This window comes from Muntiacus reevesi, chromosome 21 (assembly GCF_963930625.1).
Source record: "Muntiacus reevesi chromosome 21, mMunRee1.1, whole genome shotgun sequence".
NCBI classification, from domain to species: domain Eukaryota; kingdom Metazoa; phylum Chordata; class Mammalia; order Artiodactyla; family Cervidae; genus Muntiacus; species Muntiacus reevesi.
The window spans coordinates 16,944,954-16,971,725 of record NC_089269.1 but is presented as its reverse complement, the minus strand read 5'-3'; the positions used below and the strand labels follow the sequence as shown (position 1 = coordinate 16,971,725).

At 39.0% G+C, this 26,772-nt stretch overlaps 1 protein-coding gene across 5 annotated transcripts in view; it reads left to right on the top strand.

The window, feature by feature from the left end:
• The first annotated feature begins 4,697 nt into the window (after positions 1 to 4,697).
• Positions 4,698 to 26,772, top strand: part of ARL13B (ADP ribosylation factor like GTPase 13B) — a 79,318-nt gene continuing 57,243 nt past the window's right edge. For 4 of the 5 annotated variants that reach the window (XM_065913825.1, XM_065913823.1, XM_065913826.1 and 1 more), the window contains exons 1-2: positions 4,698 to 5,038; positions 23,918 to 23,988. In XM_065913825.1, coding sequence (XP_065769897.1) covers positions 4,980 to 5,038; positions 23,918 to 23,988 — 130 coding nt within the window. In that variant the 5' untranslated portion in view covers positions 4,698 to 4,979. The remainder of the gene's footprint in view (positions 5,039 to 23,917; positions 23,989 to 26,772) is intronic. The other variant, XM_065913827.1, reaches the window with a different exon arrangement.

Genomic DNA, 26,772 nt, shown 5'->3' with positions numbered 1-26,772 from the left:
GTGTCCTACCTACACTGTAATGTTGAATTTTGAAAACTTATACCCTGAATTGCTTTAAAATTTAATAATACATCTTTGGAGAAATTTTTCAGGTTTTTAATTTATTGCATGAATTCACTCTGTGAAGATGATTTCACCTTTAGCTCGATATTGGTTAGCATTTGGTCAATTTCACTGAGTCAAAATTTGTTTTCAGTACACTTCTAAATTTGTAATTAAATCTTATCCAAAATTTGACTGGCAAACTAATCCCTTTTCCTAGTTCTAATCCCATTCCCTCACCCAGTTTTACATTTCTCCATGTAATCTACTAATAAATTTTCCCACTTATGTCTATTATCTGCATCCTCATTACTCTCTACCACGTCTACTAAAAGTTAGTACTGGTCGTCTGCCTCTACAAAGATTAAGTCACTAGCCACTGAAGCTACTGACCTTCAACACACCCTGAAAAGAGTTCAGGGTGGAGATCAGGAATGAGGCACTCTGTGCTCTGGCAAAAATTGACAGAATGGGCCTTCAGAAAGTTACTTATTTTCAGATTTTATGATGCCAAATTCTTGCATCTTCTCATATCTAGAAAACCACTAAAACTGTTAATAGTGATAGATGCTCCGTGTCACTAGCAGTAAGCCTCTGCCAAAATTTGTGCTTGCTTGCATATACCCCCCTTGACAAAAATCATACAATACTGACCTTTCTGCTACCTCTTTAGAACAGTTACTAGTGTTATTTGAGAGATTCTGGCCCCAACTGGCTAACTTGTAACTCTCATGTTGTGCATTTTCTTTAGTTCACAACTACTAGAATGTAAAATACAACCACAAGGGCAGGAATTTTTTAATGTTTTGTTCACAACTATTTTCCTAGTGCCTAGAACAGTGACTGGTACATAAACATTCACCTAAATTCAATTTAACAGTGTAAGTCTGGTAACATCTATGCCCAAATCTATCTATCTATATATATTTCACATTTCTACATGGGTATTATGTGAAGTGAAATTAATCAGACAGAGAAAGACAAATGCTGCATGTAATCACTTACATGTACAATTTTTAAAATGTTAAATTCATTGAAATAGGGAGTAAAATGGTGGTTTCAGGGGCTGAGAGGTGGGGAAGTGAGGAGAGGCTGATAAAGGTATAAACTTTCAGTTATAGGATGACTACGTTTTGAGCATCTAACAGCATGGTGACTAAAGTTAATTTTACTGTGTTGTATACTTGAAATTTGCTAAGACAGTAGCAAACTCTCACCCCTCCCCCAAAAGAAAGAAGAAAGAAAAAGAAAAAGGAATGTGAGGCTGTGGATGTGTTAATTAATTAATTAATTAATTGATTGTGGAAATCATTTCACAATATAAAATACATGAAATCATCAGATTGTACACATCACATATATTATAATTATATTTGTTAATTTTATCTCAATAAAACTGGAGAGAAATAAAAGAAACCAGGTAACATTTAGGATGCAAATTCAACAGTGTCTGGAAAATGAAGCAAGAGTCTTAATTAGAATGATGATAGCAAGACAATTTTTTCACTCAGAGCAAACAGGTTTGTACTGTGGCAAAACAGCCACAAAATTACAGTGGCTTAAAATAAGTGTTTATTTCTTGGTTATAGGCAGTCTACTACAGGACTTTCTAGGCAGTTGTCTTCCATGTGTTGCCTCATCATTCCATGCTATTTTTATGTTGTAGTACTTCAGAGGTAAAGTAGGCTTCCATAGTTAGCATTGCACAAGAAGATAGAACATGAAGAATTGTGGACCAGCTCTTAAATGCCTTCACCAAAAAGTGATACAGCCGCCACATTCATATTTCACTGAACAAAAGAAGTCTTATGTCTTCAAGATGGTGGGAGTATTTATCTCATGTGCTTGTAAAAGTAAAAGAGAACTGGAAATAGCAGCACATGTCCATCAGGCCAGGCAGCTAGTTAACTAACAGTCAACTAGTTAACTCACTGATATTGGTATCAGAAATGTTTGGTAATGTACCACTACCAGAATTAGCCTGACATGAAGTAGAGCAGGGGTTAGATATAGTTCCAGAAATGCTCAAGGACAGTAAGTATAGTACAGCTCTTCAGGTACAGAAGACTAGTAGTTATTAGATTCTCCAAGAGAACATACTTTTTAAGAAAAAGTAGAGGAACAAAGTCAGATTTTAAGGAATATAAATAGGAAGCTGATAGAGGAATAATCAGTGAGATCAGAAAATAACCAAAATAGTATATAATTTTGTGGAAACCAAGGAAGGAAAGAATTTTAGAAGTGCTAACAGTATTAATTGTAGTTACAGAGGTATTATAGTATCTGGAACGGCACTCTGGGGAGAGGCAGCCTAGCACTGATGAGGAATGGCTGGTTGAGTTAGGAAAGCCAGTAGAGGTCATACACTCTGGAGAAACTGGAAAGAAAACTGAAGTTATTAAGATAGGACAATGCGAACAAGATCCCTAACAGTTTGGAGACAGAGGTAGGAGAAGATATATCCTAAATATTTATGGGACAGGTATCACCAACTTCAGAAATCTGCTATTATTTGCTAGAAATTGCACCTGAGCTATATTTTTCTCATTTCATCATCTTAGCCGCCCTGCAAAGTGGGTATTGTGATTCCCATTTCACAGATGAGGTTATTTGAGTTCAGAGCCAGTAAGCTATATGAGTTGGGATTAGAGTTTCATCAATGAGTAAAAGAAGTTAATTTTAAAACTAGAGCTACCTTAATCCCAAACCATTATTTTCTCCTGGGATACACTGGGCTTCCTAGGGCCCTCTATCTCTTTTACTAGAATTTGAAAATAAGTATATGTAACTGGAGACTGAATGGACACATGGATCCCTACATATAATGCATTCATTTCTTTCTATAGAAATGTACCTTTCTATGTATAATAGAAAAGCAGACATTACATATTTCTTTAAATAAAATACAACATGTTACAAAATAGCAGTAGCCTGTTGATGAAGGTGAAAGAGGAGAGTGAAAGAGCTGGTTTAAAACTCAACACTCAAAAAACTAAGATCATGGCACCTAGTCCCATCACTTCATGGCAAATAGATGGGGAAACAATGGAAACATTGACAGACCTTATTCTGGGGGACTCCCAAATCACTGCAGACAGTGACCGCAGCCATGAAATTAAAAGATGTTTGCTCCTTGGAAGAAAAGCTATGACAAACCTAGACAGCGTATTAAGAAGCAGAAACATCACTTTGCTGAGAAAGGTCTGTCTAGTCAAAGCTGTGGTTTTTCCAGTAGTGATGTATGGATGTGAGATTTGGACCATTAAGAAAGCTGAGACCCAAAGAATTGATGCTTTTGAACTGTGGTGCTGTAGAATACTCTTGAGAATCCCTTGAACTGCCAGGAGATTAAACCAATCAATCCTAAAGGGAATCAACCCTGAATACTCACTGGGATGACTGATGCTGAAGCTGATGCTCGAATACTTTGGCACCTGATGTGAACAGCTGACTTGTTGGAAAAGACCTTGATGCTGGGAAAGATTGAAGGCAGGAGGAGAAGGGGATGACAGAGGATGAGATGTTTGGATGGCATCACCGAATCAATGGACATGATTTTGAACAAACTCCGGAAGATAGTGAAGGACAGGGAAGTCAGGGGTCCTGTAGTCCATGGGTCGAAAAGAGTCGGACATGACTAAGCAACTAAACAACAACATGATCTCCATCTTGCAGAAACTAAATAGCTAGCAATCTACGTCTCTAAGAATCCTGAAAGTACATACATCAAAATTTAATACTGCTTACCTTTAAATGGCGAGTATGAGATCTTATTTTCTTAATCTTTCTCCTTTTTCATACTTTCCAAAATGAACATATTCTTTCGTAAGCATAACCTCTACACAATATATATGATACAATTCCATTTCACATTCTATGTAACAATAAACAATTCCTAAAGGAAATCAACCCTGAATATTCATTGGAAGGACTGACACTAAAGCTGAAGTTCCACGACTTTGGCCACCTGATGCGAAGGGCCGACTCACTGGAAAAGACCAACTCAATGATAATTGAGTTGAGCAAATGTACGTGAGTTTGAGTAAACTTCGAGAGATGGTGAAGGACAGGGAAGCCTGACTTGCTGCAATCCATGGGGTCGGAAAGAGTCGGACACGACTGAACGACTGAACAACAGGCTAAAACGTCACTCTCATCTAAACTATTGGATGGTTAGCGAACGAGTTTCCTCCTCATTCTTAACTTGATTGTCTCAGTGTATTTTTTCTGTAGTTGTGCAGCCAGTGTCCGCTGGCATCCCACAGGATCCACTCCTTGCTTTAAGAAAACAAAACACGCGCAAGACCTGAGGTCTTGGGATCTCAGTTGGGATTGGAGACAGACAAGGAGCAGCACGATCATACAGTTTGGATAAGTGTACAGATCCCTCTTAGCCTAAGAACCGTCGGAAATCCCTCAACTCATCTCTGGACGCTTCCGTTGCCTAGCTACGAGATCCGCCTGCCCCTCCCCTCCCCCTCCCTCTTCAAGCCACGCCCCTTCTCCGCCCCCGGCGGGGGCGGGGAGACGGGCCTCTTCAGCCACTGAGAGCGCCTCGCGACGGGCCGTCCAACGGTGATTGGAGAAGTGTAAGGGCGGTGCTTGGGGCGGGCCTTCCGCGCCTGGGGGAACGTCAGCACGTCGACGCGGGGGTTTTCTCTGGCGGCTGGATAACCCTGCCGCGGTTTGTGGAGCTGCGCCGTTGGTCCCCACTGCGTGGGCGAGGAGCGAGGTTTTGCGCTCGCCTGCAGGCGCGGTTGTTGGGCTTGGTTCTGAGAGTGACCGCCCTCACCCGTCTCCCGGCCTCTCCTCCAGGCCCATTCTCCTCTGGGCCTCCTCGGAGCGGCGGCGGCGTCCCCGAGGACTCGGCCCGGGAGGACTAGCGGCCCATCTCCGCTCCGGGCTCGGATGGGAGGCGGCGGGAGGAGCGGCCTGGGATGTTCAGTCTGATGGCCAATTGCTGCAACTGGTTCAAGCGGTGGCGGGAGCCCGTCAGGTAGGCTGGAGCCCGTTGGCCAGGTGCCTTCCTGGGGGAGGGGGCCCGCTGCGCCCCAAGCAAGGGGCGCCGCCTCTCCTCTCGGCCTCCAGCTCGTCTCTCACCGGCCGCTAGGGATGCTTTCGCCCCCAGTTTGATTTATCTCCTCAGGGAGCGATAGGAGGACGTAGCCTTTCTGTTTAGTTGCAGTTAAGTTCTAATCCGTAATACTTACTGTTGTTATAATTGAAATGGGTCCCAATTTCTCAAAAAGTTGTGGGTGTGTGTGTGGAATTGGACACTATCCGTTGTGTATTTTTCCTCAGAAACTTTTGTAATGGGATTTTTTAAAAAAAAATAGAGCTTTATGAGATGTTTTTCATAACATCCACAAACACCTTCCCACTACACACACCGTTTTGTTTGAGGACTTGGACTTGAAATCTTTCTCCACTACTTAATAATTGTATGACTTTCCCACTTTTGGCTCCACCCTCCTCGTATTAAAAGAGAGTGATAGTATCTGTGCTCTAGGAGTGTTGAATTAAATAAGAATAACTGATGGAAGGTGTTCTTAACTGTAGTGTAGCTTCAGTTTTTACATGAGATCTACTTAAGCCCTTTAGTTGAAAACGTACACTTTTTAACATTTCGTTTTAAATGCTAAGTATATTAATATTTAGAGTCTGCTACTTGGTATTCATTCATTTATTGAGAAAATACCACGTGCCAGGTACTGTGCTGGGAAGAAGTCAGTGAGAATTATGTTTTTAAAACTGAGTTACTCATCCTATAAAGAAACCTTAAGTTTGTTTGTCTTTATAAATAATATTGTTTTCAAAATAATTCTACTTTAGAATTAAGCCAGGGATAATTTATAGCAAAAGTTTTGGATTTTTTAAATCATTAACATTTCAAATAAGTATTTACCATAAGGATGAACTTCTTTAAAGAATGAAAAGGTATACTTATAAGGAAAAATACATGTCTGTATTTGGAAATTTGCTTTAAATGAAACTTGAATTCTCCCATTATTAACTCTTAAATGGATGTGAATCTTATAAGTGATATGATCAACTTTAAAGAATCAAAGATGTGTTGGATGTGTAGACTGATTTAATTTCTTTTCAACATATTCTGGTCTGATTGCAGCCTCTACTATGCCTGGAGGATCATTCATAATAGATGGTCCCTTGTTTTTCTCTGCGTCTGGTTTTTTAAAAATATATTTTATTTTTCTAAGGAGAGCACAGTAGCAGCATGTGCCCTTTTAACTAAAAACACTCAAAAACCTTTCACTCCAAAGAAGTTTTCAGTTAAATTGATGATTATTTATGTTTGCTTCTCTCATGAGCTGTAATGTAATAATCTTTGGGATGATTAAAGAAAGTACAGAGTTCAGAGAGCAGAGACTGTATTGATTGCTGAGTAGAAAAGATAATAGGATTTGATTAATAAAGCAAATTGAAATTTAACCCTATAACTCAGTTTATTTTCTTTAATAAATAGTTATATCAAGATCTGTGCTGTCCAATAGGGTGGTGATAGCTGCATATGACTGTTGAGCATTTCAAGTGTGGCTAGTTGGGATTGAGATGCTGTAGGACTTCCCAACAGTGGTAAAGAATCAGTGGCTCAGTGGTAAAGAATCTGCCTGCCCAATGCAGGAGACACCTGTTCAATCCTTGGGTGGGGAAGATCCCTTAAGAAGGAAATAACCTCCCACTCTAGTATCCTTGCCTGGGAAATCCCATGGACAGAGGAGCCTGGGGGCTGTAGTTGATGGGGTTGCAAAAGAGTTAGACACCACGGAGCACACATGCATGTAAAGTGTATGATACAAAGTAGATTTTGAAGATTTGTTATACAGGAAGGAAGAAGGTAAATATCAGTCTTTTTTTTTGTTTCAGTTTGATTACATGATGTTTCACGTTTTATTTTCATTTTTTAAAATGCAGTTACTAGAAAATTTAGCCTTGTATATATGGCTTGCACTGTATTTTTTGTTAGACTTCATTGATCTAGATCATGGCCTAATATGAAGGACATGGATAAAGTCAAAGTTTGATAGAACTAACTGTCAGAGAACTTAAAAATAAATGAGTTATACCGTCTTTCAAGTACCGTGTTGCTGCCTGGTTCATAATGGCTGAGTAAATATTTGTAAAGTATTGTATGTAGTTTGATTACTCCTTTGCAAATCCATAAGTAAACAATACTAGCAGGTAGTTCATTTGCCAGAACAAAATGGGAAATGAGCAAGCTGATTGTAAAAATATATCCAGTTTTGTGGCTTTATGATATATTGCTCTGTAGTTTTTATGTTTTAGGCTATACTGCTCCTTACTGAGGAGAAGGCAATGGCAACCCACTCCAGTACTCTTGCCTGGAGAATCCTGTGGATGGAGGAGCCTGGTGAGCTGCAGTCCATGGGGTCGCTAAGAGTCGGACACGACTGAGCGACCTCACTTTCACTTTTCACTTTCATGCATTGGAGAAGGAGATGGCAACCCACTGCAGTGTTCTTGCCTGGAGAATCCCAGGGACGGTGGAGCCTGGTGGGCTGCCGTCTGTGGGGTCACACAGCGTCAGACACGACTGAAGTGACGTAGCAGCAGCAGCTCCTTATTGAGATTCCCCTTCATGTTTATATTTTATGAAGATATGTTTGCAAATGTGAGGAGTGAGTGTGTGTAAGAGAGAAGGTGATCATTAATACACTCTATTCTGAGGTTACTTTGCTGACTACGCTGCATCCTTTATATTTACCTATTTGTCCTTACTTAGATACTCTCCAAACAAGCATATTATTCTGGAGTTTGGAATCAGGAATTAGATTGCATAGTCAGAATGTGTGGATAGGACCAAGGCAGGAGTCAGAGGTCAAGTGTTCAAGCACCAGTCTAGGACAGGAGTCAGACCAGAATGCCAGGGAATTCAGGAATACCATATGTACTATTGTTAACCACCAGAGAGAACCTAAACGTAGGCTCTGCTGCTCCATAAAGTTAACCTTGAATAGACTGAAAGCTAGACTCATAGATAAGTGACTTTCTCCTGTAGAATCAGAGGGTTTTTTTTTTTTTTTAACTTTTTGAGTTCATGATACAGTGATCAGAGCTAAGAGGTTAACATTGGTACAGTGCTATTAACTAAATTATAGGTTTTATTCTGAGTTCACTTGTTTTAACACCTAATAGTTTTTCTTTTTTTTTCCAATCCAGGATCTAGTCAAGGATTCCGCATTGTTTTGTTGCGTTTTGGTTCTCTCTCAGTCTGTAATAGTTCCTCTGTTTTTTCTTGTCTTTCATTACCTTGAGACTTTGAAGAGTACTTGTCAATTGTTTTGTAAAATATCCCTCACATTGTTTTCTTGTGATTTGATAAAAGTGTTGCTGCATAATTGGGTAAGGGAATACCATGGAGGTGAAATGTCCTTTTGAGTACATCATATCAAGGGGTACCTGATTTTGATATGTCTTATTACTGGTACTGTTAACCCTAATCACCGGGTTATGGTAGTGTTTACCAGATTTCTCAGTGTAGTGTTTGAGTCATACAGGTTTTCATCTGAATCCTAGGAGTTTTGGCACTTTCCCCCAGTCAAGTGTGCATAATTTTTGTCTTGCAACATTTTGAGAAAGAAAATTTATGCAAGTACTTGATGCTTTGCACATAGTAGTTACTCAGTAAATAATAACTCCAATCTTAGGAGCCAAGTGCTGATTAGTAGGTTGCTTTTCTTAATTCTGGAGGAGGAAATGACAACGCATTCCAGTACTCTTGCCTGGGAAATCCCATGGACAGAGGAGTCTGTGGGCTACAGTCCACGAGGTTGCAAAAGTTGGACATGACTGAGCGACTGAACTGCCGCTTCCTCAATTCATTTTGCACTTGTCAGCATAAATACCCTTCCCTTCCTCCCTTTCTGTTAGTAGAAGGGTTCCTTGTCCAAGGCTAGTTCTAGGAACAAATTAGTTCTATTTATTCCATTTCTTCCCATTTCCTGGTGAACCTCAGTCATTCAGCATTCAGCCAGAGATCACAGAAGGAACTTCTCGGATGTAAGATTAAACCTAAATTTTTATCCCCAAATTTATTGTCCAGTTTGATCATCAAAAATACAAAATCTTTCTCTTTCATCTTCAGAGCTTTGCTTCTGTTCTTTCCTTAGTATGTAAACATGTGTAAACCTCTCTTACCTAAAGAATAAAGCAAATGAAATATGTTGCTATAAAAATTGCTATTAACTTAGTGACTTAAGCTTATTATTCTGCAGTTCTGAGATCAAAGCTCTAAAATGGATCCGCAGGGTTGCTTGTTTACCTTCTGGAGGCTCTAGGGGAGAATATTTTTCTTTGCCTTTTCCAGCCGAGAAGGAGGCTGCCTACATTCTTGGCTTGTGATGCTCTTCCGCCATCTTCAAAGCCAACATCATAACATCTTCTGTCTTCTGTGATCTCCTCTTCCTTTTTATAAGTAAGAAGCCTTGTAATTACATCGGGCCTACCTGGATATTCCAAGATAGGCTCCTCATCTGAGATCCTTGGCTTAATCACAGCTTCCAAGTTCCTTTTACCAGGTAAGTTAGCACAGTCACAGGCTTGGGGAATTAGAATATGGACATCTTTAGGAGGTGGTTGTTCTGTGTCTGCCATTCTAAACAATCCTGCCCCTGCAGCCACTATCCTTCCTCTTTCCCTTTACTTCAGACTTAACAGCTGACCCCGTGTGACTGGTACTTTCTCAGCTTCCTCCCCTCTCATGCATTCCTAAACTTCCTGCATTACCCAGACCCTTCAGTTTTTCTTGCTACACTAGATGCTATCTGGTTATTAAATCCAGTGGATACTTTTCAGTCTTTTGACATCAAATAACACTTAAGATCACTCTCTGCTTGGGAATTCTCTGATTTATTTTTCTTAATTTTTTTTTTAACCTTTGTATTTAGCCTATTTCCTTTTCTGTCTCTTTTTGCCAGTCTTTAGCCTTTCTTCACCTCACTCCTGAGTTTCCTCCAGGATCTGTCTTCGACTCTCTTTTCGTCTTCTACTTATTCTCTCTATGGTCAGTCTCACAAGACGACTTCAGCCACCCCGTCACCATTGACTCTCAAGTCCTTATTTCCAACCCAAAGACTTAACCACCACTTGAAGACTTACATATCCATTTACCATAGAATCTTCAATAGCAGCACATCCAAAACTGAACTTAGGTCTTCTTTCATGTTGAATTGCTTCTGCCTTCCTCTTACCCAGCTCAGAAGCCGAGAGTAATCCTGGACACCTCTTTGTGGTTTGTTATCTCAAATCATCAAGTCCTTTGGTTTCTTCTTACTGAATACCACTTGTGTGTTTTGCGCTCTTTCAGCCTTTCCATACCATTGCTCCATTTTAAATAAGGCTTCTATTATTTCTCTCCCAGCTCTCTTTGACAGACTTCCCACTATTCCCCTCAGATTTATCCTCCTCACTATCAATAGTCTTTTTAGTATGCAGCTGATTTTAAACCTTGAGTCTTTCCTAATTGCCTTCAGGATCACATCCAAACTTATTACTTAGAGGATACTTGTGACTTGACCTGAGCCTGGCTATATGAACTCATCATAAGCCATTCTTTTTTCTTCCTCTCTTTCCAGATTTGGAGTATTTAAATTTTTTAGTTCCCTACATTCCTGCTTGAATGCCCTTCTTCATCTTCTTTTATTTTTTTGACTGTTCCTCATCATGCTTAAATCTCACTTGGGAGAGTCTTTCCTTCAGGAAAGTTTCTTTGCGTTCCAGCTAGATTCTTTACCTTGCATTGTGTTTGCTAAGTAACCCCCTGTATTGATCTCTACTTATCCATGTATTGTAATGTTTATTCAACTTCCCTAGTCATCTAGGATGTCTCAAGGAGAGGAGATGTTATTTAAAAACATTTAAAGGTAATGTGTGTTTGTTGTTTTTTAAAGTAATATATTTATTACTTTATTGTAGTTTATTGTAGAATCTTCAAGGCACAGTTAAGCAGAACAGGGCAAATTTAAATTAACTCACAATTTCATCTCCCAGAGATTACCACTTTTTGCATTTTGGTGTAGAATGTCTTATATACATGTAAATATTTTTAAACAGTAGTGAGATAATGAAGTGCTATTTCACAGCTTTTTATTTGCCGGGCCAGCCGGAAGATTTCAGCGAGCAACACGACACATTCCTTTAGGCTAAGAAATAAAGACACAGGACAGATGGGGTCGAGAGGATCGCTGCAGTCAACGATGCTCCTTTATTTCTCTAAGCTTCATTTATACTTAAACCAAGAAGGAGGCATCCCAAAGAAAATTCTTCCCCATGTACATCATCTTTACGATAACAATCTCTAGAACTCTCACTAGGCGCCAGAGCACAGGAATGGCATCCTGATTTATCTTAGGGGTAATCGTAAAAAGGCTATCTGTCTGCGTCGTGTGTGCATTCAAGGCTTACTAGTGTTCTGTTTAACTTTGGATAGTAAATTCCAGAGGGGTGGCGGGACAGAGAGCTATGTCCTTGAACAGACCCTTGATAATCAATCAAGGCAGCTCCCAGAGTCAGCTCTTTCAAACCGCTCCCCGCATTTATTTATTTATCTTGCCTTAATGCTTAGTTAACATCATTTTGTATTGCATATTTTTTGTTAGACATCTTTTTGTTAATAATAGCAGAATAATGTGTTGTATTAATTCACCAAGGTGTGTTAAGTCATTGCAGTTATTAAACATTTAGAATGTTTAAAATGTTTTACTATTTCAAAAATGCCTGCTGAGCATCCTTATATAAATGTTTTTGGATTAGGATTCTAGATCAAATGATATGAAAAAGTTTAAGGTGTATTATATATATTGGCAAGTTACTCTTCAGACACGCTTCTTGTTTTTTTTTAAAACCAGTTTCTATTCCTACCAGCAGGGTGTAAGTGCTATTTTCCTAAAAAAAAAAAAAAAAAAAAATAGGAGCTGTCACTTCTTCTTTTTTCTAGGTTAAGGTGGATATGTTAGTTTCTATTTTCTTGATTACTGATAAGATTGTTTCCCCTTGGATATTTGTACTTCTTTTGAGAATTTCGCAGAGATTTGTTTTGCTTTTTTTTTTTTTTACTATTGGGAGAGGTTTGTCACTCAAGTGTATGCTATCCGAGTCACGGCACCAAAGATGTCAGGCGAGTGTATGCTCCTCGGTTCTTTGTCTCGTCACAACAAAGATTTGGAGTGACGGACATTAAAGCCCCTTGACGGGTCACAGCTCTCAGAGAACAGACCGTGTTATAGCTCTTAAATAAATCACTGTTACAGCTCAGTGTTACAGCTCTATTTATTTAGATGATAGCAGGAAAATCCATCTTTGAGGTGTGAGGGCATGTCGATCCAAAGACGGGAAGAGAAGAGCACCCCATCGTGTGGAAGAGAGAGAGAGGGAGAAGAGGGCTTTGGAGCCTCTTTTTATATGTTTCTCTGTCCCTGGGCCTGTCTTACGTAAATTGGGCCAGCCAGGAGCATTGCTTGTTTTACCTGAGGTTCTCGCTCTGGTCCTCGGACCTTCCTTTGTTCTATTTTCGAGGACTTTCCCCTTCCAGGTCTTTTAGCCACCGCCATTTTGGACTCCTTTTCCCTATTCTAACTACCTAACACGTTCATTTTCATATTGCTATTTCTATGGGAGATTTTAAGTGTTTACACTAGTAACCCTTTCTCTCTCATACATGTCATGGATATTTTTCTTTTGTTATGTTTTTAAATTTTTTGGTGGTTTTTGAAGTATAAAAATTAAACTTTTTAAATTCAAATGTATCATTCTTTCAGTGTAATATATAGAAAATTCATCATCCCTCCAAGATTATATTCACTTGTACTTTCTTCCTAGTACTTTATGTTTTAATTTTTAATGTTTGAATCTCTCTTGAAATTTATTTTGTGTAGAGGGAGAAGCTTTATCCAGAACACAAGCCACTGGTGTCATTACTCAGTCACCAGGTTGTGTCTGACTCTCTGTGACTCCAGTGAACTAGAGCATGCCAGGCTTCCCTGTCCTTCACCTTCTCCATGAGCTTGCTCAAACTCATGTGCATTGAGTCAGTGATGCCATCCGACCTTCTTATCCTGTCTCCCCCTTCTCCTCTTGCCCTCAATCTTTCCCAGCATCAAGGTCTTTTCCAGTGAGTCGACAGCCAAAGTATTAGAGCTTCAGCTTCAGCATCAGTCCTTCCAATGAATATTCAGGTTGATTTCCTTTAGGACTGACTGATTTGATCTCCTTGTAGTCCACGGGACTCTCAAGAATCTTCTCCAACACCACAGTTCAGAAGCATCAGTTCTTTGGCATTTACCCTTCCTTCTCCCATATCCATACATGACTACCGGAAAAACTAAAGCTTTGACTAGACGGACCTTTGTTGGCAAAGCAATGTCTCTGCTTTTTATTACCTTGTCTAGATTTGTCATAGCTTTTCTTCTAAGAAGCAAGCGTCTTTTAATTTCATGGCTTCAGTCATCATCTGCAGTGATTTTGGAGCCCAAGAAAATAAAATCTGTCACTGTTTCCACTTTTCCCCCATCTATTTGGCATGAAGTGGTGGGATTGGATGCCACCATTTTCGTTCTTGATGTTGAGTTTGAAGCCAGCTTTTTCACTCTCCTCTTTCACCTTAATCGAAAGGCTCTTTAGTTCCTCTTAGCTTTTTGCCATTAAAGTGGTATGAATGTCTGAATTTATGATATTTCTCCTTGCAATCTTGATTCCAGTTTGTGCTTCATCCAGCCTGGTATTTCACATGATGTACTCTGTATAGAAGTTAAATAGGCAGAGTGACAATATACAGCCTTGATATACCCCTTTCCCAATGTTGAAGCAGTCCATTGTCCCATATCCAGTACTAACTGTTGCTTCTTGTCCTGCATACAGGTTTTTCAGGAGGCAGGTAAGGTGATCTGGTATTCCCATCTCTTTAAGAATTTTCCACAGTTTGCTGTGAATCACACAGTCAAGGGCTTCAGCGTAGTCAATGAAGCAGTAGATTTTTTTTGCAATTCCCTTTGCTTTTTCTGTGATTCAGTGAATGTTGGCAATTTGATCTCTGGTTCCTCTGCCTTTTCTAAATTCAGCTTGTATATCTGGGAATTCTCGATTCATGTACTGCTGAAGCCTACCTTGAAGGATTTTGAGCATAATCTTGCTAGCATGTGAAATGAGTGCAGTTGTATGGTAATTTGAACATTCTTTGGCATTGCCTTTCTTTGGGATTGGAATGAAAACTGACCTTTTACAGTCTTGTGGCCACTTCCATGGTTCTCAGTAAATATCTGGACCCTGTCAGCAGGTCCTCACTCTTACATGTTGTCATCTACATATTCAGAACTCCAGTTATTTATACCAAGTAGCATCTAGTTGCTGAAATATTGCGTATAATGTGATAAAATATGCCACGTGCTCAGTTGCTCAGTCAGTTCTGTTTGCAGCTCCCTGGGCTTTAGCCTACCAGGCGCTCTGTCCGTGGAATTTCCCAGGTGAGAGTACCAGTTTGGGTTATTTTGTATTTTGTATTCCAGGGGATTTTCCTGCCCCAGGGATCGAACCTGCATTGGCAGGTGGATTCTTTACCACTGCGCTACCTGGGAAGCCCTGTGGTAGAATATGTAAGAGTTTAAAGATGACTTCTAAGATTCCTAGCAAGGGTTGCAAGCAGAATTTTGGAAAGGGTGTAATTTTATTTGGGTCTTGAAGAAATTTGTGATTTCTGTATTTTCCCTGAGCATGATTTCAGGAATAGCCCACCTAGAGAGGCAGAAATTAGCATCAGTTTAAAGGAAGGAATTTTGGCAGCAAGAATTATGTAATGTAATTTAAAATAGTAAAAAAAAATTTGCCTGTGTTTAAACAAAGAGAAAAATGTAATCAGTACTCATGTGCTTGCCTCCCTAGGTTTTACTGATATTAACCTTTGGTCATCACATTTGTTTTTTTTTCCTGAAGAAATGGATAAATCTTTGAAGCTCTCTGCACCCTATTTATCTCCTACAACTTCCCACTAGCTACAACTAGTTTCTTACTCGTCTGTGTTTTTCCTTGTCACAATTCAGCCTACCAAAGCTTTACTTTAGATTTATTAGTAAGTTGTTACTCACCATGGCCGTGTTTAAAAGAAGAGACTCAAATGTCACACTAAGCAGTGTGGCTTATTTTCTGTGTATCAGTGTGGCATCTGGTAAAACATGCCGTGATGTAGTATGTTCTCTCTGCTAGGGGAAGCAGTCCCCTATAAACCATCTTTCTTGGTCTAAGTTAATGTAACTGTAAATCCTAGACTATTTATGGAAATTGCTGATTCTTATTTCTTAAGTAAGCTGTACATGCAGATTAGCAGGGATTATCTGATGTGCCATGGCAGAACTGGAACTTCTTACATTTCTTTTTTATCCCTTTACAGCTTCTTGTTTATTCATAGTAGGAATCTCAGAATTTTAGGAGAGAGAGGGATCTAGAGATACCCTGATTCTACCTCTTTATATTTTATTTTTAGTTTTTATTTTTAAAAATAGTCTTTATTTTTAGATAAATTTTAGGTTTACAGAAAAACCGAGCAGAAAGTACAGCGAATTCCCATACACCCTCCCTCCTCTTAATTTCTGCTGTTACTAACATCTTGCATTAGTGGGGTATGTGTGTTACAATCGATGAACAGATAGTGACATATCATTAACTAATGTCCACAGTTTACACTGTTCTTTACGTTGAGGTTTTGTTTTATTTTTTTATAGTAATATTTTAGGAATGAACAAGCAGACAATAAGAATTTCATTTGATCAAGCTTCAAAGGCAGCATATGACCCTAAGTTTGGTTCCCTTTTTAGTACTTCATAAATTTAGATAGTGATTTTGGTGCAGTATTATCTTGAACTGTACAATCAGAATTAAAATACCAGAAAATAGTGATTATAAAATAATAGAAACATAAAATCACAACATAAATGGTTTGGTAAGTTTTTTCATTTCATTAATTCTTTTTGTGGTAGGTTTTTTTGTTTTCTCACACATACATCATAAGGCAGTATTTCCAGGTCACTTTTCATATGTATTTGTTATTTGCTAATTGTTCCATATAGTTTTAAATATTTTAAGTAATAAGTACCAGTTCTGTTGTGTTCAATTTTGCTTTAGTTTTCTCGTGTTCTATTTTAACTTGCATAACATTTTGAAGTTAGAAGTATCTTTTATGTAATTATCTCATTTGAAATATTGTCTTCCTTAGTTGACAGATGAGGAAGTTTAGAGTTGTACATGTTCAAAAAAAACGTTCAAAAAATTGTAATAATACCATTCAGAAAAGATTCAGAATTCACATATTTTCTAAGTTCAAAATGCTAGTATAATATGACTTATATTTCTGACATATTAGTTTGTTTATCTTTTATATAAAAAAGGACCCTGAGATATAATGTATATAAAAATCTTTGGCTCTCTAAATCCCTACTCTTTTTTCACTCAGAATTATTTTAGTTTTAAAAATATTTCTCACTATTAATTATTGTATTGAAACCACAGCATGTAGATCTACTCAGAAAACTTGGATTAATGTAAGAAAATTAATGTATGTAATTTTAATTACATTATCTAATATTGAGCTGTTACTTTGATTTGAAGATTTATATAAGTTGAATCTGTTACAATACAGTCTCAACTTAAAGTTGTATGTTTTAATTTTACTTAACGTTTACTTAGCAAATAAAGTGAAAGTCGCTTAATCCTATTTGACTCTTTGTGACACCCTGGACTAGTCCATGGAATTCTCCAAACCAGAATACTGGAATAGGTAGCCTTTCCCTTCTACAGGGGATTTCCCAACCCAGGGCTCGAACCCAGGTCTCTTGCATTGTAGGTGATTCTTTACCAGCTGAGCCACAAGGGAAGCCCAACAATACTGGAGTGGGCAGCCTATCCCTTCTCCAGCGGATCTTCCCGACCCAGGAATCAAACTGGGGTCTCCTGTGTTGCAGGCGGATTCTTTACCAACTGAGCTATGAGGGAAGCCCAGGGATCAGAAAATACATTTATATTGTTTCATTCAGTAAAAGTACAAGGTGTATGCTCAGCACATTTAATCCTGGGGCTGCACAGTTAAGACAAGTTCTAGTTGAGAAGACTGAATTATAAGTTACATGAGAAAGTTAAGGTTTGTTTGCTGTGATAACATGCCTGGTTGAGAAGACCTAGGAAGTTCCCAGCCTTAAAGGCCTGCTGGGGAGTGACAGAAGAGGAGGCTGCAAGAGTTTGGACTTGATTCTGTTTAAGGATTTTAAACAGAAAAATGTCATTGTTAGCCTTTTCATTAACATCATAATTAGATTTATTAACAGCATGCAACTCATTACCTTAGTTAATCTACCTGTTACTAGGTAATCTACCTTGTCTTAGCTCTAACAAGTTGGTTATGATTGGGATACACTGAAACGTGGGGAAAAAATATTTTGATGAAAATGAGCCAGACAACCTGACTCTCTGGTGTGTGGGTATACATATAAATGTAGGTAAATTTTAGGATAAACAAGACGGTTCCATTTGCCCTTTAAATTAATAATAATTGTTTTTACAAATCACTGTATTTAAACTTCCAGTAGAAACTGCTGTTAATTAACTTACTAGCACTGTAACTTTGGGTAACTTTGATCTTCTCTACTTTCAGGGATGGTGTGAAAATAGATAAGACACATTATGAAATAAATTCAAAGCATTGGTATTGTAGGGTTGGTAAAAAGCTGAGAGCATTTATTTCTGAGGTACTTAATTGATGGCAGTTACCAAAAAGATTCCTTTATTTTTCAAAACTCTGTAGTGTTTGATACTGTTTGTCTCTTAACCCTTCAGGAAACTGTTCCCATCCCAACATCATTATTGGTCTCAGTTCTTTCTGGCTGCAATTGTAAGAGTTTCTTCAAAGGCTCTTAGGGTTCCGTGTCCCCTGTCCCCTGGCTCTTCTTCCCTCTGTGCTCTTCCATCTATTCCTGCAGTTTTAATTAGCATGTATAATAATCTCATAATCTTGGCGTATCTTTCCTCCAGCTTCAGACTTCAATGTGAGACACGCACTTCTTTCAACATGTGCAACACTGAACCCATTAGTCCTCCTCCGTTACTTCACCCCTTTCCATCTCTCTGGCCTCATTCTGTAGACTCCTTGTCCTGAATTTTGTGCTGTCGTAATCGGTTGAGCTGTGGCTTCAGCACTTACTGTGCGCCGCAGGCATTGGGCACTTTACTTGCATGTCTAACCTAATTTCACCGTATCCTGTGGGATGGATATTTTTATCATCCCATTTTACCGATAAAATTCTGAGAAGTTAAATAATGTGTCCAGGTCTTAGAGCTTGGAAATGGCAGTTCTGGGGCTTGAACAGAGGTTGCTCTAACACCAAGCTTGTGACTATATATCAGAATGCCCATTATCCCTATTTCTGGTACTTATTACTAGTACAAACATACTGTACTTCTTACAACAGAGTCCTTTCCTTATCAGCCTTTCTGGTTTGGTATATAATTCAAGACTCAAGGATAACTGTAAGAAGAGCAAAGTGATCACTTCCAGCTTCTGGGAAGGTTCACCTTATTAGCTATTTAATGGTACTTGTTTCTTAACTAGCAGTATGTCAAGTTCCCTTTAGATTCAACACATAGTTGTATTGAGTTGTGGTTGTGTATGCAAGTTCTCCTTTTGCTTAAGGCTGCTTTCCAGAGGTGTGTTCTTAATTGCCTGGATTTAGCATCTCAGCACCCAGTTCTTGCCTTCTCAGTGTGGTGTCTCAGGCAGTGTCCTTAGTCTGGAACCTCTTCATACTTCCTCCTATTCTCACCTTCCCGTTCCTTGGCAAACTTCTGCATTTTAAGAACTTAGCTGAGGCATCATCACGTTGTGTAAGAAGCTTCCCAGACCTTCTCCTGTATCTCTAGGCTGAATGAAGTCTTCTGCTCTGTATTCCCTGAGCATCTTGTGTATATGGATAAGGATTTTAAACGTTCATAGTGTCACAAGGTACAAATATTTGTTCACATTTTAGTCACTGTCATTAGAAGAGAAGCACTCTGGGATAGAAACCGTGTCTCAGGCATTTGCTCGGGCTCTTTTGTGTCTCTAGTACTCAAATGCCTAGTCTACTTTTATTAATTACAACTGTCTATCTACATGACAAAATGTTTACCTTTATTGCTGCTGTCCACTTTCAAGACATTATAAACCTAAGAACACTGTATATTATTTTTTCAATTGAATAGCTAATGTATTTGATCAATAATCAGAAGACATAGTCTTTTATTTCTCTGTTGTGATGTAGCATCACAGCCAAATTGTTCCCAATCAATGATAATTTTTCATATTTCAAAAGCTTTAATGACATATGCGTTTTGGTATATGTTAGGTTGAACTTATTCAGTGTTTAAGAGTTCCATAGAATTTTGAGTGATAGTTGATTGTTAGCTTTTTAAACCTATTCTGTTCTGAAAATATAAGTTTAATTCATTGTTATCAGACATAGCAGTAATTCATGCTGTGATTTTCATTTGTACTGCTAGTGTTATATTTTTTCATTAAGGATTTAATCACCTCAGATATTTAATTAAAGTCATAATGATCTTAAATATTGACTATGTACTCGCAGGGATAGTCAACATAAAAATATAAATCCAGAAAGACTTATTTCGTGCAGTTTCAGCATGATTATAATTTTTCAAAGTGATTTTTATGTTTGGAGAACATTTTTTGTTTGAATCTAATATTCTGTTTTAAAAAGAAAGCCTTTGAGATAAAATCTAACAACTTTCCTTGGTAACTGCTTTAAGAACAACATTTCAAAATGTATTAGTTCAGTTCAGTTTAGTAGCTCAGTGGTGTCCACTATTTGCGACCCCTCGGACTGCAGCACGCTAGGCTTCCCTCTCCATCACCAACTCCCGAAGCTTGCTCAAACTTATGTCCATCAAGTTGGTGATGCCATCCAACCATCTCATCCTCTGTCGTCCCCTTCTCCTGCCTTCAATCTTTCCCAGCATCAGGGTCTTTTCAAATGAGTCATTTCTTCCCATCAGGTGCCCAAAGTATTGGATCTTCAGCTTCAACATCAGTCCTTCCATTGAATATTCAGGACTCATTTCCTTTAGGATTGACTGGCTGGATCTCCTTGCAGTCCAAGGGACTCTCAAGAGTTTTCTCCAACACCACAGTTCAAAAACATCAGTTCTTTGGTCCTCAGCTTTCTTTATAGTCCAACTCTCACATTCGTACACGACTACTGGAAAAAACATAACTTTGACCCCATAGACCTTTATGGGCAAAGTAATGTCTCTGCTTTTTATTATGCTGTCTAGGTTGGTCATAGCTTTTCTTTCAAAGAGCGTCTTTTAATTTCATGGCTGCAGTCACCATCTGCAGTGATTTTGGAGCCCCAAAAAATAAAGTCTGACACTCTTTCCACTGTTTCCCCATCTATTTGCCATGAAGTGATAGGACCAGATGTCATGGTCTTAGCTTTCTGAATGTTGGGTTTTAAGCTGACTTTTTCACTCTCCTCTTTTACTTTCATCAAGAGGCTCTTTAGTTCTTCTTCATTTTCTGCCTTAAGGGTGGTGTCATCTGCATATCTGAGGTTATTGATATTTCTTCCAACAATCTTGATTCCAGCTTGTGCTTCATCCAGCCTGGCATTTCTCATGACGTATTCGCATATAAATTAAATGAGCAGGATGACAATGTACGGCCTTGATGTACTGCTTTCCTGCTTTGGAACCAGTCTGTTTTTCTATGTCCAGTTCTAACTGTCGCTTCTTGACCTGCATACAGATTTCTCAAGAGGCAGGTCATGTGGTCTGGTTTTCCCATCTCTTTTAAGAATTTTCCACAGTTTGTTGTGACCCACAAAGACGTTAGTGTACTCAGTGAAACGGAAGTAGATGTTTTTCTGAAATTCTCTTGCTTTTCCCGTGATCCATCAGATGTTGGCCATTTAGCCTCTGGTTCCTCTACCTTTTCTAAATCCAGCTTGACCATATGGAAGTTCTCAGTTCACATACTGTTGAAGCCTGGTGTGGCATAAGTCCTGTTAGAGGAGATTGCCATTAGCTCCATTTAGTTGCCGAGCAGACGACCCACAAACTGGAGAACAGTTATACCAAAAAAGTTCTCACACTGTTTTAAAAGTTCTAGGGCCCACAGCAGATTTCCCAACTTAGGGATCTGGCAAAAAGACTGAGAGCACCTGGGGAATTTGCCATTGAAGACCAGTGTGATTTGATTACAGAACTTGCACAGGACTGGGGAAACAGACGCTTGGACGGCATAAACAAAACCTTGTGCGCACCAGCACCAGGAGAAAGGAGCAGTGACCACACAGGAGACTGAGCCAGACCTGCCTGCGAGTGTCTAGGAGTCTCTGGCGGAGGCGTGGGCCGACCGTGGCCTGCTGCAGGGTCAGGGGCACTGACTACCACAGTCGTGGGAGCTGTGGTGTGCTGGCCTAAGTCCTTTTGGAGGACGGAGCCATTACCCCTACCATAGTGTGGCCTGAGGCCAAACTACCGGGAGGGAACATGGCCCCACCTGTCAGCAGAAAACTGGATTAAAGATTTACAGAGTAAAGAAAGCCAAGAGAAAATGGGGGTTTGTCCCCCAAAGTAATTGTTTTGGTTATGGTGATGTTTGAAGCATTGTAGATATTGGAATAAATTATTCAAAAGCAATTGAATTAACATTAATATTATGGTCTAATTCATTATATATTTAGTAACTTGAATTATCCAAAATATTATTTGTACTATATCATCCATATTTTTAGATAGTCATTTATTATATTTTGTTTAGGAAATTATTTTGTACTTTAATCTTGTACTTTGGTATTCGGAAGTTATGAATTTTTCAGACCAAGTAGTAAAATTATACTCTTCATATCTCAAAGCTTCCTTAGGAAGTAAACATACTTTTCAGTTAGTGATGCAGGTAAAACTTTCACGTGGATAGAAGTACCTGGATCTCACATACTCCCTCAGCTCTGTAAATTCATAGTCTGCTGTGCGCCTCTGGCATTTCCACCGACCCCATCTCTGGCTGACTGGGAATGGGGTGGGAGAAGGCTGCTAACTCACTTACCACTGACTCAAGTGTAGACATACTTTTGTGTATTCCTCATGGTGGATATAGGGACAATTGAAGCATTTAGAAAAGACTGAGGCTCCTGAATAACAAAGGAAATTGACATGAAGAGTTAGTTAATTTCACTCACAAAATCCACAGTCCTCAGCATGGCCTGCAAGGCCCTCCTGATCTGGCTTCTGATGTGTTTCTCACCTCTGGTCTTTCTTTGCTGCGCTGCCCTGACTGGGTTTTACCACACTGGTTTCCTTGCTGATTCTGGAACATTCCTGTGTCAGCCCCTCCCGACACACACACCGTGCCCACCGCCTTAGTTCCTTGGCCCCAACTGTGCTCTCTTTCCTTCCTTCAAGTCCTTGCTCAGACCTTACCTCCTTTCTCAGTGCGTCCTGCCCTGATCACCCTGTTTAAGCTTCTTTCCACCTCCACCCCCACTTCCGCTCCCCTTTATCCCTCTCTGTCCTTTTTTCTGTAGTCCTTAATCACCTCTAATATAGGGACTAACCTGTAATTTACTTATTTCTTATATTTATTGTCTCCTGCAACTAAAGTATAAGTTTAGTAAGGGAAGAGTTTATCACTTTTGTTTTTCTTTGTTGTTGTGGTTATTTTAATAAGCAGGTGTCTCAGTACGTAGAATACTGGTGTATGGTATACAGAAAATGTCTAGTAACTATTTGTTTAATAAAGTCCAGCTCCAAGAAAGCCAGGCTTAGGCAGATGGAAAACACCCTTCTTGCCATCTAAGTTCTGTTTTTTTTAACCCTTCTTGGAATGACTGCCAGTGAAGAATGACTGTACTTGGCAGAAACCCTGACTCCACTCCATGGGAATGTGGCCCAGTTTTACTGTGACTTTTCTCTCTCTATTCCCAAGTGTGTGGTGTTAATAAGTGGTCTCACCATTTGCTGTACTAAGCAGTAGTTAAGCCTGGAACAGAAACGGGCTTTAGTGCTGTACTGAATCCCCGGGATACTAGGAACTGTGTGGTAGGTTTGTTCCTTTATAACCTGTCCCAGGTTTAAGAAGTTCCTAGAAGTTAGGTGAATTAAGTTCTGGTTCTGACTGTAACCAATTCATTGTCTTAGCTTATGACTCTAGGCTGATGTTTCTTCAGTTGTAAAATTGAACTGGATTGTGTTTTTTCCCTTACTCTGCGAAGTTTAGCTATATCATCAGAAGCATTTTAAGTTTTCTAATTGAGGAACCCTCTTTTAAAATACATTAGCTCTTAGGTTAATAATCATGTTACTGTACTATAAGATCTGTATTTGGTAAGGTGCTACATATATAAAAACAACTGAGTGTAGTAGTAGTGTATAGAACATAACCTAATTCTTTTCTAATATAATTTCACTGGAAAAAATAAACTTTTGCTAATTGTTAGAATTCAGTTAACTAGAAAATTGAGTCTTTAGAAGTGATAAATAACTCATGTTCTAGAATCCATCTCTCTCTCCCCCTTTTTCTCTTCTTCCCTTTATTTCTTCTCTATCCTTCAGGTTATCTACTGTACAGTTTCTGTTTTTTTGTGCTTAGAGAACAAAAGGATGGCACTTTACAGGTATTTTTCAAGAATTTTGCTTTTTGAATATATATTTTGTTCATCATTGTACCCCTTAGCGTTCAGCGTATTGACTTGTACATAGTAGTTGCTTCTTAAGTATTGCTTGGATGAATGTATTTGCCTTTATTTCCCTCCCCCCCAATATTTAATTCACTCAGAAGGTGATTTTTTAAAATTTTTATTATTTTAAGAAAGGTGACTCTTGTGATGTTGGGACTTGATAATGCTGGTAAAACGGCGACAGCGAAGGGAATCCAAGGAGGTAAGCTGAAAAAAATTATTATTAAATTATTCTGATTTATTTATTTAAATTGTTTTATTACATATTTGTTGGGTAGAGATATTGTGTACTCTGTTATTTTATATTTTTAGTGTACTTGTGTCTAATATGATGAATAGACTCTGGCTTAATAGTACCAGCCTGTTCTGTTTCAGATTTGAATGAATGCAAAGATACGGAGGCTCCTTGAGGTCTTTGGTTAGCTAGGAGGAGTCATAGCTGTCTCTAGCTAGTAGGAATGAAAAAGTGTAAAAAGGACATGCCCCTGCTATTAAGGATGCATATCGTCTACATTCTTTTGGCCATAATTTAGTTAAAGAGCTACAACTCAGTGAAAGAGAGGGAGAAACACAGATAGCCAGGACAGCTCTCTTTGTACCTCTTGATTTTTTTCTCCAATATGATGTATAATTTTTACAATTACGTTAAAGATACATTGAAGGGTTTTATGTCCTTTATGTTACATCTCATTGGATGTATTTATTTAGTGTTAATTTAATGCTCTGTAACTATAATATAGAAGTTGCTGTACTAGTGAGTTAGTTGTGTACCCAGAAGATGTAGCATGAGCCATGCATCTTAAAGGTATGAATTGGGAAAAAACCTAACATATATTTGTTCCTGAAAATAAATGTTGCAACAAGATATCATGCATGATAAATAGGGAACTTTTACTTGGGGAAGTTTATGAAAGAAAATTGACACCTTGCAAAACTTGTTGTTGGAATAAAATGTTTTGTCACCCCCAATTCTATTTTATAATGTTAGCTACAAACTATATGTTAATTTCTTTTTTTTTTTTTTGGTGTGTATTTCGTGATATGTGGGATTTTAGTTCCCCAACCAGGGATTGAACCTGTACCCCCTACATTGAAAGTACAGGATCTTAAACGCTGGACCCACCAGGGAAGTCCAACAAACTATATATTATTGTTTGAAGCAGTCTTCTAAAGGCTTTTTGCACCCCCTCATGCTGTCACTTAGGTTATATCCTCGAAGAACTGTCACCATCTAAATCAGGGGCACTCAGTATGTCAAATTTGGAAAACTCAGCAGTGGCCCCAGGACTGGAAAAAGTCAGTTTTCATTCCAATCCCAAAGAAAGGCAATGCCAAAGAACGCTCAGACTACCGCACAATTGCACTCATCTCACACGCTAGTAAAGTAATGCTCAAAATTCTCCAAGCCAGGCTTTAGCAATATGTGAACCGTGAACTTCCGATTGTTCAAGCTGGTTTTAGAAAAGCAGAGGAACCAGAGATCAAATTGCCAACATTCGCTGGATCATTGAAAAATCAAGAGAATTCCAGAAAAAACGTCTATTTCTGCTTTATTGACTATGCCAAAGCCTTTGACTGTGTGGATCACAGTAAACTGTGGAAAATTCTTCAAGAGATGGGAATACCAGACCACCTGACCTGCCTCTTGAGAAACCTGTATGCAGGTCAGGAAGCAACAGTTAGAACTGGACATGGAACAACAGACTGGTTCCAAATAGGAAAAGGAGTATGTCAAGGCAGTATATTGTCAACCTGCTTATTTAACTTATATGCAGAGTACATCATGAGAAACGCTGGGCTGGATGAAGCACAAGCTGGAGTCAAGACTGCCGGGAGACATATCAATAACCTCAGATGTGCAGATGACACCACCCTTATAGCAGAAAGTGAAGAAGAACTAAAGAGCCTCTGGATGAAAGTGAAAGAGGAGAGTGAAAAAGTTGGCTTAAAGCTCAACATTCAGAAAACTAAGATTGTGGAATCCGGTCCCATCACTTCATGGCAAATAGATGGGGAAACAGTGGAAGCAGTGGCAAGCTTTATTTTTTGGGGTTCCAAAATCACTGCAGATGGTGATTGCAGCCATGAAATTAAAAGACGCTTACTCCTTGGAAGTTATGACCAACCTAGACAGCATATTAAAAAGCAGAGACATTACTTTGTCAACAAAGGTCTGTCTAGTCAAGGCTATCGTTTTTCCAGTAGTCATGTATGGATGTGAGAGTTGGACTATAAAGAAAGCTGAGTGTAGAAGGATTGATGCTTTTGAACTGTGGTGTTGGAGAAGACTCTTGAGATTCCCTTGGACTGCAAGGAGATCCAACTAGTACATCCTAAAGGAGATCAGTCCTGGGTGTTCATTGGATGGACTGATGTTGAAGCTGAAACTCCAATACTTTGGCCACCTGATGTGAAGAACTGACTCATTTGAAAAGACCCTGATGCTGGGAAGGATTGAGGGCAGGAGGAGAAGGGGACAACAGAGGATGAGATGGTTGGATGGCATCACCGACTCAATGGACATGAGTTTGAGTAGGCTCCAGGAGTTGGTGATGGACAGGGAGGCCTGGCGTGCTGTGGTTCATGGGGTCGCAAAGAGTCAGACACGACTTAGTGACTGAACTGAACTGAATTGAAATCAGCGTTTTGCAGGCTTCTTCTGTAAAGAGCCAGATAGTAAATATTTTATTTTTTTTTTAATTAATTTATTTTTTTTGTCCATACTGCATGGCATGTTGGATCTTAGTTTCCTAATCAGGGATTGAATCCATGGAGTCTTAACCACTGGACCACCAGGGAAATCACAGATAATACTAATATTTTAGACTGAGAGTTTATGGTCCCATTCCCACCTACATAGTTCTGACACAGTGGTTTGATAGGAGCCATAGACAGTATGTAAAAAATGAACATGGCCATGTTACAATGAAACTGTCCTTGTAGACACTAAAATTTGATGTGTTATGAAATATCCTTGGCAGATGTT